General features: G+C 52.6%; 1 protein-coding gene across 1 annotated transcript in view; it reads right to left on the bottom strand.

The window, feature by feature from the left end:
- The window catches only part of GLIS1 (GLIS family zinc finger 1), a 211,039-nt gene that overhangs the window by 74,683 nt on the left and 117,848 nt on the right, over positions 1-18,508 (bottom strand). Inside the window, exons 3-4 of the mRNA XM_037043225.1 lie at positions 8,097-8,274; positions 1,762-2,641 (exon numbers count right to left, since the gene is read on the bottom strand). Coding sequence (XP_036899120.1) covers positions 1,762-2,641; positions 8,097-8,274 — 1,058 coding nt within the window. The remainder of the gene's footprint in view (positions 1-1,761; positions 2,642-8,096; positions 8,275-18,508) is intronic.

The following is an 18,508-nucleotide window of genomic DNA, read 5'->3' as shown; positions in this document are numbered from 1 at the left end:
CCATCCTGACCGAGTTCCCCAGGGCAAGGACAATCGCAGGTCTGGGTGTGGGTATGTAGAGTCAGGTACAAGCCAGGTGTAAGCCAGTGTGTTCCGTGGAGCCCGCTGAACCAAATGAGATTCTAGTAGGAGAAGGAACTCTAGAGAGGGGTGCTGAGACTACACCAAGTAATCTGGGTTTCTCGGACCCACTTGCTGGTCTTCTGTTCACCAAACTAAAAGACGGGCACTGAGAGCCCCAATCGTCTCCAAGGGCCTAATGTGCAACAGGGAAGCTCCTAGATACTGTGAACCCACACAGGAAACCCTAGTGTGAGAAGGGCACCAACCACACCATGCCAGGGATCAGGCTATGCAGCCACCACGCAGGCCTCCACAGACGCCAGTGAGATCACCCACAGGGAAGAAGACACGAAGGAGTACTGTAGCTCTGCTGCTGGCAGCTCCAGGGCCTCTGAGGGAGACAGGGCCCCCATGTCCTCCAGCAGCCCTGGCCTGTGACGTCTACTGGTCATCTCCTTCCAAGCAGGGACATGCCCTTCAGCAAGCCATGTGTCACAACACCCCAAGTGAACTGGGGCATGCCCAGAGAGTGGCCTGTGCACCAGCTCTCCCTATAGCGTACTCTTGGGCCAAAGGCATGTGATAAATGCAAATTCTCAGTCTGATCCCTTCAGCTTCTCCCCACAACATCAGCACACCAGCCACACACTGTTCGCTGCCCCTCATTTGTCTGTAAAGTGAACTCCCTCTCATCCTCAAGACCCAGCCTCCTTGAAGCTAAACAGGCTGGGCCAGTGGACACCCAGCTCACAGCAGCACAAGCAGATGGGGACCCAAGGGCAAATACCTGGTCCCAGCAGGGTAGAGTTTACACTGCCAGTTGCCACTTCCTGCCCCTTCCCTGGCCCCTCCAAACGCTGCCCTGGGCTTAGAGCAGGAACAACTGCATGCCCCTGTTCCTGCTATACCCCTTCCCAGGCTGAGCGTTCCATGAGGTAGGACCCAGTGACCGGGACAGCACACCAGTGTGAAGGAACTCAAGCTTGGCTATCATACTCGCTTGTAGACCAGACACTGCTTTCTTCCTCTGCCTCATCAGTGTCCCAGTGGGTGAGCATTAGTGGCTCCAGCAGCCCTTCTACTGAAGGCAGGCGCTTCTCCTGGTGGACTGGCTGGGCTTTGGTGCTAGGCACGGTGGCTCAGATGAGGGTATCAGGGACTAAGCCTACATTCCTCTGATTTGGATTTCTGCCACAGTGAGTACAAACACAGAAATGTCAGGATGGCCAGAGGCTCAGGTGCCTAGAAAACTGCAGGTGCTATCCAGGGTCTTATTTTAACCCTTAATCATACCCCAAAGCCTGCCCTGGGGACCCACAACTCCCAGGCTGGATGCCTGTGGGGACCCAGTGCCCCCTACAGGAAACAAGCCAAGCCTGTGGGCTTCTCCAGGAGGTCAGGAAGCTTCCCTGGGAAGGTAAAGACCCAGCAGGACAACCTGTCCCCCACAACCCACTGGGCCATAGTATGCCATTGAGGAGACAGGGCACACAGCAAGTATGAGGGGCCCTCTGCCAACGTTCCCAGTGACAGGGGCACTGACCACTGTGACCATAGCCTTCTTCCTTCCCTCCTGAACCACAGGGGACCTCAGCCAGCCCCCAGGTAAGGAGGCCCAGGTATGCCTCTCAGCCAGTGACATGGGTGCTGCTCTGCTGGGGTCGGTCTGCACGTGGCCTCGTGGCCGCGGGGACTCACCATGCACTTGTTGGGCTTCTCACCCGAGTGCACCCTCATGTGGATGAGCAGCTTGTAGCGGGCGTTGAAGGGCTTGTAGCGGCGCACGCAGCCCGCCCAGAAGCAGGTGAAGTCCTCGCCCTTGCGCTGGTCTATGTGGCTCTTCTCGATGTGCCGCACCAGCTCCTCCTGCTGCTCGTAGGCTGCACAGCAGTCCACCCAACGACATGCCTGCCGTCCAGCCCCCCTCCCGGACAGGCCCAGCCCCAGACCTCCAAGGCCAGGGCCTGATGGCAACGGAGGCAAAGGGTAGGGAGGCGGCAGCCCCGGCTGGTGAGGCCCAAAGAGCTCTGAGAACTCGTCCGCAGGCTCCTGCTTCAGGAAGCCTGCTTTCCGGCAGGATTCAAGTTGCAAACTGCCCTCGTGACTCTCAGTGGTTGCAGGGCCAGGCTGGGCCCGCTTGTGGGGAGCCCCCAAGTCTCCTGGTAGAGGGGGACTTCGCAGTCCATTTATGCAGGTGACCAGAGCAGTCTGGGAGGAGCGGACGATGGAGGTGATGTCAGAGGAGGCACGGGGTGAGGAGGAGGCTGAGGAGGTGGGGGGCAGGCCCAGGAGGCAGCAGTGCTTCAGACTGCCCTCAGGCAGGTGGGCCTCAGGTTGGGGGCCCAGGCCGGAGCTGGGTTCGCTGCCTAGAAGGTAGCAGGAAGGTGCTGGGTTGGCGAGGCCTCGGCCCGGGAGGTCCAGGTCTGTGCGAGGGCCTGTTGCCGGTGGGGCCCGGCAGTGGGTAGACAGGGGTGCCCGAGCTTCCATCATGGCCCGATAGATAGGCAAGGACTCCTGCTTGATGTGCTGTGTGGCGGGGAGGCTGCCATTCATATACGTGGCTTGGGGTCTGGGTGACCTGGAAGACAGTGGTCAGCGAGGCCATGAGAGGGTGGGTGCTTCACAATGGGGAGGCCCAGGCAGGGGATGGTGAGGAACCTGAAGGCTGAGAGCTGGGGAAGCCAAGAGCAGGAGAGGGAGGATGGGGGATGGAAGAGGAGCTTGGGGGGAAGGGAAAGAGAGGAGGGACAGGAAAGGAAGAGGGCAGATATTATTGTCAGGTCAAGGAAGAGTGTGGAGGAAAAGGGGGAGTGGGCTGGGGAGAGGCTCCAAAGAGGCTGAGGTCCAAAGAGTAGAATGCCAAAAAAGGCACCATTTCATCCGTTACCAAGTCCCACCCATCCCAACCCCGACCGGACCAGACCCCTCCCACCCTGCCTCCCAGGCCTCCCTAGGGTCTGCCCTGACCCCCTCCCTCTGATCTGTAGTGAGTTTTGGAGGGAGAAGGCTAAAGCTGACCTTTTGTGGGATATCTGGTTTCGGTGTTTTAAAATTCTGCTTACATGACCCTTAAATCTGTTCATTTTTGTAATCTTTCATAATTTCTAAGAACGCTAAATGTGTGGTGTTTTGCCCCAAGCAATCTATCTTCCACACTGTGAATGTCCGTGGGCAGGGTTTCTGAAACACACCTCTGGTGAGGGCACACCCTAGGGGTGACTGAGGAAAAGCTTCATGGGTGGGATGTCCCAGAATTTCCAGCGCAGACACAGTGACTGCACGAAACGAAACTTTAAGGGGAAGCCATGGGCAGGCAGGCCGAGCAGAACAGCAGAGAGGAGGCAGGGGCCTTGGGCTCAAGGCCAGGCTCAGCCACTCCCAACTGTGCACACCTGAACAAGGTGGCCTGGGCCTTACTCCTCATCACAACAGCTGAATGGCTCCACTTCTGTGGGTGAGGTTGGTGTGATGGACAGGGCTGGGCTGGCTGAAGGGGCGAGTGACTTCATTTCTGGAGGGGGAACCTCCCCAATTTGGGAAAGTGCATGCAGGTAGAGACACCAGGGCCTGTTGGTCCAGAGGACTCTGAGAAGGGGAGAGCCCAGCAAGCCAACGCTGGGCCTCAGGTCAGAGAAGCCCCCACTGGCTGGTTAGGCAGAATTGGAAGCCTGCTTATGTGCCTGTCCTCAGACCTTGCCCTCTCTGAGCCTCTGTTACTTGGCCCGTGAAATGAGGATCAACCCTCTCGATCTCAAAGGGTGGCTGCCGAGATCAAGTGAGAGGACAGATGCCGTGACAACCACCTGGAAAGGGTGGCAGAGCAAATGGTGCCATCGTTACTGCCATTATCACTGTCATTACCACTGCTGTCCCGGGGCTTCCTGCAGCCAGGCCTGCGGAGCTGTGGGGTCACTGTCTGCCCCTCTGTTCCTAGTGTCACTTCCTGTAGCCCCAGCCCATCCCTCTCTGGTTCTGCAGCTGTGGCATCCCCAGCTCCAGTCACAGGTGGAGGGGAGAGGGAGGGACAGAGGAGAAGGAAAGTCGGAGCCCAGACCCCAGAGTGCTCAGAGAACGTCGCCTCTAACCCCATCACTAAAGGGTCAGGAAAAGGGCCAAGAGGGCACAGGTCTCACCCACAGGCACAATCAGCAAGCAGAGACAGGGCTGGAGCCAGAATCCAGGCTCCCCTTCTCCCCTCCGTATGCCTTTCTCCTGTGTAGAACTGAACTGAAGCACTCCCTGGGTAAAGGCTTGGGGAAGGGACTCTTCTGTTTATTTCTCAACGGCTCTTAAACAATTCTCAAGCCAACTCACCAGAGACCTCTCTTCCCACCTGGGAACTCTGCTGACCTGAGAATGGTCAGTGGAACCAAAAAGAGCTTGCATCCTGAGGTACAGCAAACCCTAACCCCCTCTGCAGGGCTGGGGATACTGGGTCCACCATGGCCAGCAGACGGCTCCAAGTAGCTTGAAGATCTGATATCAAGGTTGTGACTGTAGAGCTTAACAAAATAAATAAAAGCACCACTAGCTGCTCCTCGCGTGGCTGCAACCCTGGGCTGGGTGGAGGTGGGCACGGGCAGGGACGAGCAGCCAAGCAAGTCTTTATTTTAAGCAACCCCTTTAAAAAGCAGTGCCGCATTAAAGCCACCCCCACTAGGAGAAGAGAACAGCTGTAGCTTTGTGACTGAGTCACTCAAATAATCAAGTAATCAACAGCAAAATCTTGAATGACATCAACGTGGGGAATGGGTAGCTCTGGTCCTGGTGTCCCATAGCTCCAAATGCCAGCTGAGGCATCCCCCGCTTGCCCTCGCTGTCCCTGTGCAACCGGGCAGCAGTTCGGGCTCTGCCCTGCCACTGAGCCTTGTGCACGCCAGGCAACTCCCATCCCACCTCTACAAACTGTGAGCGTGAGTCCCTAAACAGAGCAAATAACTGCAGAGCAGCCCCATGCACCAGGCGCTTTCCCAAGGGCCGCCTCGTGCAGTCTGAGCATGGCAGAATAATGCATGGTATCTGCTGAGTGCATGACCAGATTCTTCAAGGGAGAGACCACCATCTGTTTTACACTTAGCAAAACTGAAGCAACTTGCCCAAGCTGTCAAAGGCAGTCAGTGATAGAGTAGGAATTTGAACCTGGATCTGTTTAAATAAGAGCCTGGGATTTTCCCACAACACTCTACTGCCCAGGGCCCCTGCTTCCTCATCTGTAAAATGATCTAATTTAATAACCATTATGTTTCCCAGCAGCCTCAATGTTCTGAGTCCCAAGGACTCGATGTGCTCTATCACGCTGGACCGTGAAAGGGAGCTGGCAGAATTGGGAAAATCAGTGTTTCCCCAGCAGAGGCTCTAGGGGAGAAGAGGGTGATGTCGGACCTCATGAGGTCAACACACTGGACGGTCCAAGGGCTGAAGCCTGGGCTGGAGGTCAATGCACTCCCTCCACAGGCTTTTCACACCTCGCTGGGTAATGCTGGGGACTCGAGACAGTGTGGAGCCCAGGCAGGTCCCTGCCCTTAAGAATCTCCCCTTCTAATGGGGAAACTGAGGAGCAGCCCCCTAAGGGGATGCTTAGACTCTGCTGAGGGGTGGGTGGAGTGGCGGCGGACAGATGAGAACACGGGGACATGGAGGCCAAGATGTGAAGATAGAAAGCTATGTGGCAGATTCAAAGCAAGGCCAGGAGGCTGGTAGTGGCAGGCAGGGGCCTGATCACGGGCGCCTCCCAACACCACCAGAGGCCTGCACACTGTTTGCATCCTCATCTTACAGGAAAGGCAATGAGGCCTGGGGAGGGTCAGCATCTCGCCCAGAGAGCCAGTCGTGGAGCTAGGACTCGAGCTGCGATTAACAATACATTCTGCTGACCAGGGTAGTGATGGGCAGTCACTTTAAGCACAGAAATGACAAAATCAGGACATTGTTAAAGTTTCTTAAAACTTCTCACCACTTGCTGGGTGACCTCCAGCCAGTTTTATAGTCCCTCTGGCCTCAGTTTCCCCACCCTATGGCAGTTGTGGGTTGAATGAGTTAACACATATAAAGTGCTTGGCCCGGAGTGTGGCAAATAGGAAGCAGGATGGTCACTTATATAGCAGTAGGACCTGGGCTTCCTGGGACTGTGCAAATGAGGTGAGAGAATGTGCAGAGGCAGCGCTCACTCAGAAAGTGGGGGCTATTTCGTTGGTATTAGCAAGCTGGTCAGGACACAGGAGGTGGCCGGCATGGCTGCCACAGGAACCCAGGCAGTGCGTCAAGGTGCCACAGATCAGGAGGGGATAGCATGAATGGAGAGGAGGACCAGCAAGACAATCCAGTGGGAGGGAGAAGGAACGGGATCTGTCTGGTGTGGGGGAGGGGCTGGGCTCTCGTTTTCTTTAGGAAAACAAGGGAGTCTAAAGGTGCTGGGTCAAATCCAACCACTCTGGTGGCAGCATCTTAGATTGATGCTGGTGTAGGGTTCTGGGGACAGACTCTCCTGTGTCCTAACCTGTCCAAAGGATCTTCAAAATGACAAGTGATATTTCTGAAGGTCTCTATGAAAACAAAACACAACACTCGCTTAGCTTTCCTTGGGTTTGCATAGCTTCCACCCTGAGGCAGAAAGAATTTCCCTGGAGAAAATGGATACTGCTGGGAGCCGCAGTGAATAGTCAAGCAGATACATGCACTTGACCGTTGCCAAACGATGCACAGCTTGGAAACTAAAGGAAGTTTGGTCTTGTCATGTACTGAATTGATGTTCTCCTAAAATTTGTATGTTGAAACCCGAACCCTCAATGTGACCATATTTGGAGACAGAGCCTTTAGGGAGGTGATTAAGATGAAATAAAGTCAGAGGGTGGGGCCCTAATCCTAGGGACTAGTGTCCTTGTAAGAGGAAGAGACACCAAGGGTGTGCACGGGTCAAAAGGGCCACGTGAGGACACAGCAAGAAGGCGGCCGTCTGCAAGCGAAGAGAGGCTTCAGGAGAAACCAAACCTTCTGACATCTTGATCTTGGACTCACAGCTCAGAGAACTGGGAGAGAAGAAATGTCTATTGATGAAGCCACCCAATCTGCAGTGGTTTGTCACAGCAGCCAAGCAGCCGAATATACTCCTATAAATCGGAGGTCTCTTCAACACCAAAGAAGGCCAGAGGCAACCTCAGTTCTCAGAGAAAAATGGCTCCACGGGAAGGAAAAGCTATCTGATAATACCTCCCACCGTGGAGCTCCCACTGGACCGTGAGCTCCATCAGGGAGATCTCTGCCTCCTTCACCGAGGCGCCCCCAGCACCCCACAGTGCCTGGCTCACAGGAGGCGCTTGATAAATGGTGGGTGAAGGTTTAAATTGTGGCAACAGGGCCAGTTGTTAGCATCCCTCATCTGGGAACAGGTCTCAGGCCACCAGCCTGAAGCACTGGGGTGAGGGCTCTCGGAGTCAAGGGCATGGGTACAGAGGCCTGTCTATGGTTGACCTAGGCCTGCCAGCAAACCAGAAGGCACAGAGGCATGGGTGAGAAGTCGCAGGAGGCAGATTTCAGCCCAGCGTGCAATCTAATGAAACATTCTGCAGAGATGGACATCACTGGAAATGCGCAAGCACTGAATATGATGGTTATGTGACAGGTTCTGTGGGATGATAGCTTCTTGGGTCAGGAGGTGGCCCCAGGAGATGGCCCCTCTCTGCTCTATGAGCAGCCCAGGGTGTGACAGTATGAACCCTAAACTGAGTTTTTCTCCCCCCAATGCACTCCAAATCTTCCTCCGTGGAAAGCCATCTCAGCTGCTGCTGCGATGTGGAAGCACACCTCAATAACACCACTTTCGTCTTTCCTAAGTCCCTGTAATGCAGGAGGTATGGGGTCCACACCAGGCAGCTTGCATTGTGCTACTGGGCTCTGGCTAGTCCCTGGAAATTCTGTGTCTCAGTTCCCCTTTATCCCACAAGCCAGGCAGACTAGGTGAGGTCTGGAGGCCCTTGGTCCTTCGTTTCCAGGGAGTGTCCACAGACGGCAGCTGATGGTGGGAATAGAGCACATACCTGCTGGGGTGGGGGAAATGGAGCAGCCGGTCACAGGCCGGGAGGTGGCCTCGGGGTGGTGGGGTTCCTGCTGGGAGGAACAGGCCCTGGCGGCAGGTAGGGCCAAGGCCCTCGGCAAGGTCCAGGTCCAGCAGGCTCTTCTCCGAGCCTGGGGTGCAGTGGCCGTAGCTCCCGTTCACTAGGTAGAGAAAGACAGGAAAAGGAGACAAAGTAAGTAGGGGCAGCCTGCAGGGGGAGCAGGGAGAAGGTGGTCATTGCACACAGAATGAAACAGAGCACCCCTGAGCCAACACTCAGTGAACCCCTCCCACACCCGAGGCACAGAGATGCTTCGTTTAATTCCCCCAATCACCTGCAGGATCCATAATAGTACCAGGTGTTACTCTAGATGCAGCAAACACTTGGGGACTAGACAGACAAGCTCCTGTCTCTGGGAAGGTCAGAATCTATGATCTTCGCATGGATCACCTATTGCTCATTTGACGAGGTGCAGGACCACGTGCGAGAGCTAATGGTCTGGAGCTCGGCTGCCCAGCAGGCTGAGTGACATTAAATGTCAAGGAGCTGGTTACTGAACAGCACCTGCTGCTAGTCCCACCAAAGAACAAGAACCTGTTCTTGTTCAATCTTCGTTGCTTTCCAAATTGCAACACATCAAAGAATACAGTATGTGTTTTTTCACCCTCGGGGTCCTCCATGGCTCCTTGACAGCCCAACTACATGCCTGGCCCAGCTACTGGGTGTCTACGAAGACTATGTGAGGCAGCAGATTGAGAGCCCTTGAAAGGCTACATCGCATGTAGTAAAAATGTTAGGTGTGGTTGTTGAATTACTTCCACTCCCTGGGCCTCAGTTTCCTCATCTATAGTGTGAGAAGGGTTAACCTGGAAATGACTTCTTCCTTGGGCTTTCTGACCTGTCATCTGGCCAGCTTATGTGAGGAGGAAAGGATATACACGGGCTTGGGGGCCCTATGGACCTCGGTGTGACCCTCTACTGCCCCCAGCCAAGCCTGTGACTCGAACAAGTCCCTCCCCAGGACTGGCCCTCCCCGAGGCTGAACCTCAGCTCCCTGGTGTAGGATGGAGAGAGCCATGCCAGTCCTCCCAAGGAGCTGTGGGGGTTTGAGCACTGAGGTGCAGAGCCCCTGGCACAATGCTGGCACCTAGTAGGTGCACCAGGAGCAGAAATTTTCCTTTATTGTCATAGAGCACTTTGAAAAGCACAAAGCACTCTAGAGAGGTAATAAGACATTATTAACAGGCCCAAGTACTGAGAGAAGAACTGACACCAGAACAGCCCTAATGTAAGGACGAGGAGACGACAGAGCCGTTTGCTGGGCAGTGTATGCAGCCCCGGGCACAGCTCCCCTGTCCCAGCAAAGCCTCCCCACCGGCCTCTGCAGGAGGTATGCATATTATCATGCCCAGGGTACAGAAGAGAAAACAGGGGCCTGGGGAGTTAAATTATTAACCCAAGGTGACACAGCTAGGAAGAGTCTGGGCTGGGTCTCTGGCTCAGGTCTGCCAGACCCAAACCCCACATCGTAATCACTATGTAATAAAAAGTGGTGGTCTCTCAGCCAGAACCCAGCCTCACCCTAATTCTGGCCCACCCCCAAGGCCAGATACCCTGAACTACCTCGTCATGTGCCCAAGGCTCTAGACAGGCACCAGGCAGGCACCTGCCAAGCACTTGACGGTTTGCAGGTGAGGTGCAACGCTCTCAAGGTCCCAGGGCAGGTGAGAGGCTCAGACAGGTTCCAAGGTTCCCAGGCACAGGCGAGCCTGCTCGAGCGGGCTCTGATGGACGTTTGCGCAGAAGCTGCCCTCTGTGTCACCTTCCCAGGCAGAGCCCGGGCCCATGTTCTGTTGCGAGGAACACTCACCCCCTCTGGCTTTGGCTGCTGCTCAGCCAGCCCTTCACAAGCTTATTTTTTAATAACTTGGTTGTTTTTTAATTATAAAGAAATCCCTGGTAACAAACGCAAATGGCCTGAGCTAATGAGAGCAGGCTGCTGCTCGCTTAACCCTGTCTCTGCTGGCGGTCTTTGCCTTTTCCTCATTGTTTCTGCATGTGATGTTGTTATCCCATGGAGGCAAACTGTGGGACTGGGCCTCAGAAAACTGTAGATAATTTTATGACCATCAATAGCATTTGGAGCAGAGAGAGCTTAATCATCACACAGGGCTGGCCGGCAGGGCCTTTCTCCCAGAGTTTTTGGGCTGGGGAAGTGGTTCTGAGCTTCCTTTAAGAACCTGCCAGGCCCTGGAGGACCCTGGAGAGTCACTTACCCCCCTTTCACTGAGGGGGACGTGTGCAGCAACTGACAGTGAGCCCCGGGAAAAGCGCCGGGAAGTCCAGCGTTTCTGAAGCCCTTGCTCACCCAGCACTTCCCAGGCGCCAGGCACATTCAATACTTTCCAGTGTCCACCCCGTGACATGTTCTCATTACAGCCATTTTCCAGATTAGGAAAACTGAAGTTTGGAGAGATTAGGGGGCCTTTGACTAGGCCCAGGGGTTGAGGTTTGACTTGTGGCCCCATCCAGATCTCTCGGACTTCAAGGCCCAAGTTCAGTCCTGCTGCGTCTCGACCAACCGATGAACCACTGGGGGCCCCCGAACAAGCATCCCCACCTGTGACTCCAATGAAGATCATGTTGGGGAGCCTTCGGGGAAGCCAAAGTACCACCATGACTATGGCTCCTAAACTCTGCCAGGTGGTAGGGTCACCCCATCTACAGACAAGCACACCAGGGCTCAGGGAGGGGTTCGCCCAACGTCGCACAGGCAGTCAGGGGCCAAGTGGAGATGTGGGAAGAGACAGCCATTACTCTGACAATTCAGGCCTGAGGGCTTCTTCTCTACTGGATACTTTAAGAGGTTTTCCTATAATAAACAGGCAAGCCAGTTCTGGGAGAGAGTAAGGAAGGAGCCCCTTGGGTCACAGTCTGGCACTGCTTAGGGCCTTAAACCCATCCAGACATTGTCTGTGTAACCTTCACAGACCCTGGATGAAAGCGTGAGCCTCCCCACCTTGTGGGGACACACACACCAGAGCTGGCAAGTAGCTGCCCAAGATCACGTGCCCACTGCTGGCATAGCCAGGGCCCGAACCCAGGTATCCCAAGGCCTATGCCAGGCCCTACCCTAAGCCACCAGCTTTCTCAAAAGCTGAAAATTAAACCAAAGACTGAAATATGTTTCCCAGAGATGCTGCCACCACTGGGAAGAGTGGGTACTGTCACCGCTGCCCACCCCAAGCCCACGTCTCCCCGGAGACCTCCCACTGCTCCCTGCCGGCTGGCCTGTTGCCTCTCTAACAGCAAGTGCAGCACAGGGCCCACCGCTGCTCGCCCTCCATCTCAGGGAGCGAGGACGGAGTCTTTCTCGGGAGAGGCGGGGGAGTGAGAGGGCACAGCAGCCCTGCTGGCCTGAGGTGCGTGGGGACACCCTGGGGAAGGGCTGCACCACCCAGCAGCCATGTCTCCCACTGTGCCACAGGGGACCCAACCCTGGACCTGGCTTTCCCCATGTAAGCAAAGCTCTGGGGAAGGACTGGAAGGTGAGGGGGTCCTGTGTTCATTTTCACAAGTTGGTGAGAAAACCTAGCACACCAGAGCTGGGACAAACTGACCATCTATTTCATTAACAGATGAAGAAGCTGAGGCTCATCGAGGGAAAGGATCTCTTGGTCACATAGCAAAGCCATAACAGAGCGTGGACTGCCACCTCTGGAGCTAGGTAAGAGTTTGGTTTACTTTCCTCTTCAAGTCTCAGTTTTCTGTAAAATGGTGCAAACACCTACTTCACAAGGTTCTGGTGATAGTTAACAGATTATAAACACAATGCATTTTGCACAGTGACTGGCTTGGAGTAAGCCCTTGAAAAGTAACGGTGATGATAATGATCATTATCTCTTCCATTTATCCCTGAGCTTGGGATGGGGCCAGGATGCAGGCCCCTGTACGAGAAGCATTCTATCCCCAGGAAGGTCATGTCTAGATGACCTTGAGGCCAGATTCAAAAGGACAAGCCCCCAAGGTGCAGGGGTCACCAAATGCAGGACCTGGCAGTCTGAATGAGGTCACAGCCAGCAAATCTGAAGCAAATGTCTCCAGTTATACACCACAGAGCTTTGCAAATTACCATAATGACTTGGCTATAAAGCGGTACCACATATAAGGTGACTCCCCACAGGAATTTTAATGCAGGCCAAAACCTGCCAAGTCTGCATGAGGGGGACAATGACGCATTCAGCATCTCAGGCCTAGAGGCTGCCTCCTTGCAGTCCCAGGAGCAGCCAGCGGCCAGGTCGAAGACAGCCTATAGGACTGCTCCTCATTCATACACAAGCAGAGCAGACTGCAGTGCCCACCAAGCACCAGACCCGTGACAGGGCACTGCCCTTTACCATCCATAACACATTGTGCAGCCATTGCCTATGAGCTTCATCACAACTCCCAGGACTAGGGCTGGGCAGACTTGGGCGGGGAGAATGAGGGGCAGAAGGGCGAACAATTTGCCCACAGCACTCAGCAAACATAGGACTCAGACTCACACTGAATCTCCTGACTCAGCCATCTTGTTGGCAAACTTTTTCTGTAAAGAGCAAGACAGTAAATATTACAGGCTTCGCTGGCCATACAGTTCACTGTCAGGACTATTCAACTTGGACCATAGAAAACAGCCATAAGTAATAGGTAAACAAATGAATGGGGCTGTGTTCCAATAAAACTTTATTTAGAAAAACAGCTCACTGGCTCTTGGACTCTAATTTGCCAACCCCTGAGCTAGGGCAGCAGTTAGAGACAAGGCTTTGCAGTTAGATTTTTTTGCATCTGTACAATGGGGAGAATTTTATGGGTGGAGTTCATGGTGTAAAAACCACTGTCAAATACTGAATGTAGGGCTGGCCCCTGGTGGACATTCAATAAACAGATGTGCCTGAACCTGTCTTGGGGCCCCCCACAGCCTCAGCTCACTCCTCCACTTGGGCGTTACCTCACACTCCCACGATGCTTTGCTGATGTGCTGCACACCTCTTCACCCATCCAGTCAGGGAGGCCTGACACCTTCCAAACCCTCTGAGCCCACACAGCTCAACAGTGCATCCCATTTTGGAATGTTCCCTGGTCTCTCCTGCCCTCCCCGAGCTCCCCCACCTCAGCTCACAGCAGTCCCGGTGAACAGCTGCCGTGTGAATACCTTCTTTCCACACACCCAGCAGATGCCAAATACTCCACACGCTTGAGCTCTAAATCTCCACAACATCACTGCAAAGTCAGGACTGTAACACTCCGTGCTGGCACATGGATGCTTTTAGGTGCAATTAAATTCCTGCCTCCCCCCACGAGTCTGTGAAGTCACCTCCTTCAAGACAAGGGTCTTGGGCCCCCAGAGCTGCTGAGTGTCAGAGCACACAGAGACACGATTCTGTCCAATTTACTCCACATACAAAACACGGGGGCCCAGATGGCAAAGAGACTTGTCCTAGTCACACAGCATGCAGGTTCTCTGGGCATCCACCAGGGACACTCCCCTCACTCCTAGAACAGGGTTAGACCCAGATGAAGTGCCTGGGGACACTGGGGAGGTGGATGGCTGAAAGGACTGTCCAAAGTTCACTTTCATGCCTACTATGTGCCAGATGCTGCCACTTAGGAAAACAGACCAAGCTTTTGTCACACATTTACCTAGGTGGATGCCCTGGCTTCACCATTAACTTTCTGGCTATTTGACCCTAAATGAGGGCCACGCTTCTGAGCCTTAGGTTCTTCATCTGTAAAATGAGAATAAGAACCCCAGCTCCAGGGGGTGGCTGTGAGGATTAAATGCAGAGGTATGGTGACTGGCAGAGTCAGCACTTTAGTAAAGACCCCTCCTTTTGCCATCTTGACAGGCCGGGGAGACAGGATCACAGACCCCCAGACCTGCTTTCTCAGGCAGTGAGCTCCAGGGGCCAGAGAAAGCAGCCGCGACCTCATGGGGTCTTCAGCCCAAGCGCAGGCTGCGCAGGCTCAGTCAGCGCAGAACAGGGCCTTGGCCCTCTGAGCCTCCTCAGCTATTCAGGGAGTGCCAGGCAAAGTAGGAGGGGCACTGGAGATCCCAGAGAGCAGGAGACACAGGGCTCCCCTTCTCAGGCACAGGGAAAGTGAGCGGCTCTCTAAGGACATACAGCAGAGGCTGAGCCCCAGCTGCATCCATACTCCAAGCTCCTTCTGCCTCACTGGGTTGCCTTATCATCCCCTCTCCCCTCCCCAGCAGGCCTAAACTCCTGGTGACCACAGTCTGGGGCTTCACGTTCACTGGAGCGGGGTGGGCTGTAAGCTTGGCAGGGCCTTTGGAGCTACAGAGTCTGATGCTCAAGGCTTCAGGAGGGGTTTATGACCACCTGTCGCCTCTTATCCCGGATCACAAAAACTCCATAAATTCCCCTTAAAAGCTAAGCTAGATTTACAGGGACTCAGGCCAGTAAAACCAGAGCAGGCGAACCTCAGGAAGGCATCACAAAGAAACTCAAGTGAGCCGGCCCTCCACTCTGTTCCAGTCCAGGGCCAGGGAATGAGCAGCCCAGGGCTGGTTTCACCTGTAGGTGCCGGCATCTCCGTATATAAACACACACATTGACCGAGTTTTTCATGGTCTCTCATATTACCACCAAATTAGCACATATTTGCTGGATGGAAAAAATAGAATATACATCTAGGCAACTAACTATCAGAAAATAAATGACACCTACGAGGCCAACAACTAGAGACAGCCACAGCACCCACGGCGACATGTGAACTTCTGTGGTATTTCCATATGCATTTCCATATATTGCTGACAAAAAAAAACCCACAGGAAGATATACTTATTTTCTTATATTCTGCTTTTTTAAAATGTAATGTATCATGAATACCAAAGTTCACAGAGTGCCTGCCATGTGCCAGACCCAGTACCAGGCTCTTTCCATGCCCATATTGCTAATGCCATTTTCCAGAGGAAGAGTGACTTGTCCGAGGTCATACTTGTCCGAGGTAAATGGTGCAAGCCCAGCTCTCTCGGACTAGAGGGCAATGCTGGCCCAGACATTCTTCCACATCCTCAAGGGATTCGGAGTCAATGCAGCTGATCACTTTTCTGGTGTATTGGTCAGCCTGCGCTGTCATCACAAAATGCCACAGACCAGGCGGCTTGAACAACATACTTACTGTCTCACATTTCTGGAGGCTAGAAGTCTAAAATGAGGGTTCCTGCTGATTGCGTTTCTGCCGAGAACTCTCTTTCTGGCTTCTAGGTGGCTGCCTGCTCACCATGCCCCTCATACAGCCTTTCCTCAGTCTCGCAGACAGAGAGCAAGCGCGAGGGTGCAACGTGCTCTGGTGTCTCCCTTTACAAGGACACTGATCCTATTGGAGGATCGGGGCCCCACCCTTCACCTCATTTAAACTCACTCATTTCCTTATAGGTCCTATCTCTGAGAAAAGCCACAGTGGAGGTTAGGCTTCAACATACGAATTTGGTGGGCAGAATGGGGCACAAACCACGAACGTCCAGTCCTTGACAGCTGGTGTTTATTCCCCTTCCTTCCCCATGACAGGGCCCCATGTTTCCACATCTACCTGTGGGACTTGGGGTGAAGAGACAGTATCTCGCCCCAGTAAGAGCTCAGACTCTGCGGTCCAACCACCAAGGTCTGAATTCTGGATTTTAGCTGTGACCTTGTCTAAGTCACGTGACTTGGCTTCTCTGTAGCACAGTTTATCGAAATGGGTTCAGGTACCATGGATGAAGTACCTTGAACAGTACATCCAGCACACAGTAAGAAGCTCAATGTAAATGTTGGCTCTTATGGTTGTTATAAATCCCACTCAGTGGGCTCCGGAAGCCTGAACTGATCAGCATGACCTTGCCTCCCAGCCACAATGCCGCAGTGACTGGCTTCGAGACAGGCACGTGACACAAGAAAGTTTAGTTCAATAGAGGCCTGAACTTCTGTGTGATGACGAAGGTAGGAACAGCCTTTTCTCCTCTATTGTGAATGAGCGAGTATGTCGCCCGGTAGCGAGTAGAAGCCACCCTGGAAGTTGGTTGGTTGGAGGGCAATGCCAACGGAACAGAGCGTCTCAGCCAGGGCAGCAGGGAAGCTGAGCCGGAGCACTGGTCACACCAAAAACCCTGAGTGAATAGAAAGTTCCTACAGTGCATTAAGCTCGTCTCAGATGTACTTTCTGCCGCTCACATCCTTATTAATGTACTGTAAAGCATCCTTATTAATATAAAATTCTTCCATAAAATAATTTCTATCTACTCTGACAATCTTTGTTTTTGAGTATTTAATCCATTTATACCATTTATCTTTATTTATTTAAAAAATTTGTATTGTTGTTCAAGTACAGCTGTCTTCACTCTCCCACACCACTTCCTCTCCTAGCCCCATCCCCTCCCACCCGCAATCCTACTGCCCTTTGGCTTTGTCCACGTGTCTTTTATACATGTTCCTTGACAACACTTCCCTTCTTTCCCCCAGTTATACCATTAACCTTTAAAGTATCTTATATTTGGGTTGAAATCCACAACCTCACTATCTGCTTTTCATTTGTCCCACCTATTCCATATGCTTTTTCTCTTCTTTTCTGCCTTCTTTCAGATTGAGCATTTCTTATTATTCTATTTTATCTCTCTATTAGCTTGCTAAATACACATTCTTTTTATTATAAGGAGTTATCCTAGCATTTACAGCATCTGTCCCTCACTTAATATCATAGTCTAATACAGAGCAGTGGCCTTGCTACCTCCTGAAAAGTGCAACAATTTCAGGACTCTCTAACTCTCCCCTCTCTCTCTCCGCTCCCCACCTCCCCCCCCAGATTATTGTTGCATATTTTAATTCTATATATATTTTTAAACCTCACCACATATTATCAATGTTTTGTAGAGTCAATATGTATTTAAATATTTCCCTTTCTCCTGCTTCCAGACAGAGTCATCTTCCTTCTTCACAAAGATTTTTTAAAAACTATGAGCCTGCTGGCAAGGAATCCTCTCAGCTTTTGTTTGAGTTATTCTTCCACCCATACTTCTGAAGGATACATCCACTGGGTATGGAAGTCTAGGTTGGCAGTTACATTCTTTCAGTCTGTCACAGATTTCTCCCACGTTCTTCTGGATTTCATCATCGTTATTAGAAAGTTATCTGCAAGTCTTTTGAAGATATTGTATCATACTCCTCACTCCTGGCTGGTTCCAACATTGTCTCGTTGCGTTTAGTCTGCAGCAGACTGACTGTGACTGTGCTGTGCCTGGTCGTCATTTCCTTTGTATCCATTCTGCCGGAGGTTCACACGGCTTCTTAAATAAGTGGCTTGATGCCTTCTGTCAGTTTGGGGAAATTGCTGGCCATTACCACTTCAGACATTACGTCTGCCCATTATCTTTCCTCTATCTTTCTTGAGCAACAGTGTATGTTAGACTCTTTCACCGTGTCCTATATATCTCTTAAGCTTTTTCTTAATTTCCCAACCCTTTAAAACTTTTATGCTTCAGTCTAGACATCGTCTACTAACTTATTTTCCTATTCATTAATCTTCTCTTCAGTAAGCTATTAGGAGGAAGGGTACCCAGGGGTCACCACTGTCCTGAAGGAGACAGACACATTCACTGAGATGAGGCAGCTGACAGGAGGGAGGCACCATCCAGTGTGTACAGGACCCAGGGCTCCTTCTCCTCAGGGAGGGTCTGAGAGAGCCTCTGCCCTGCTCCCCCCGCACCCCCTCCACTGCACCCTCCCACACCTCTCCCCCTTCCCCAGCTCCCTTTCTGGAAAGACTGCTCCCAGACCAAGTACAAATAACTACTAGTGTGCCTCTCGGGGGGAGGGGGGCAAAATTCTAGGTTGAACCAGGAAGCGAACAGCACACACAGGGGCCCAAGGGCTGGCACACGAAAGCACTGCCCATATTTAGTGGATTTAATTACATCCCAGGGGTGGAGGAGGGGTAGCCTCATGAAGAAACTCTGATATCCCTTAAAATTCTCAGATTCTATGTTTCATCATACTGAGCCATCATGATTCCCACATTCAAGATTAGAAATGTCCATGCATCTGGGATTCTAAAATTCCATGATTCGCCCATTCTGAAATGATGCAATTTTATAAAGCTAAGCATTTACACATTATTATGGTTCTAAGATTCTCTTACGTCGTGGATTAGACATAAAAAGATTCTCTGATTCTGAGGTTGCAAAACCCCAGACTTCTCTGATCAAAGGCCCATCGCTTCCCAGGGTGCCTGAGCACCTCAGGAGCCCCTGCCTGGCCCAGAGTACCAGGGAACAATAGTGATGGTCACCAAAACCCTTTGTTTTGTTCAAGCCCAAAACAACCAAGAGTAATGGGATGACAAGAAATCGAGAGGAAATGGCT

The sequence above is a fragment of the Sturnira hondurensis genome, unplaced genomic scaffold (genome assembly GCF_014824575.4).
Source record: "Sturnira hondurensis isolate 20B ecotype Veracruz unplaced genomic scaffold, ASM1482457v3 Scaffold0004068, whole genome shotgun sequence".
NCBI lineage: Eukaryota > Metazoa > Chordata > Mammalia > Chiroptera > Phyllostomidae > Sturnira > Sturnira hondurensis.
The sequence above is the reverse complement of the archived record's forward strand: the minus strand, read 5'-3'. Positions and strand labels throughout refer to the sequence as shown.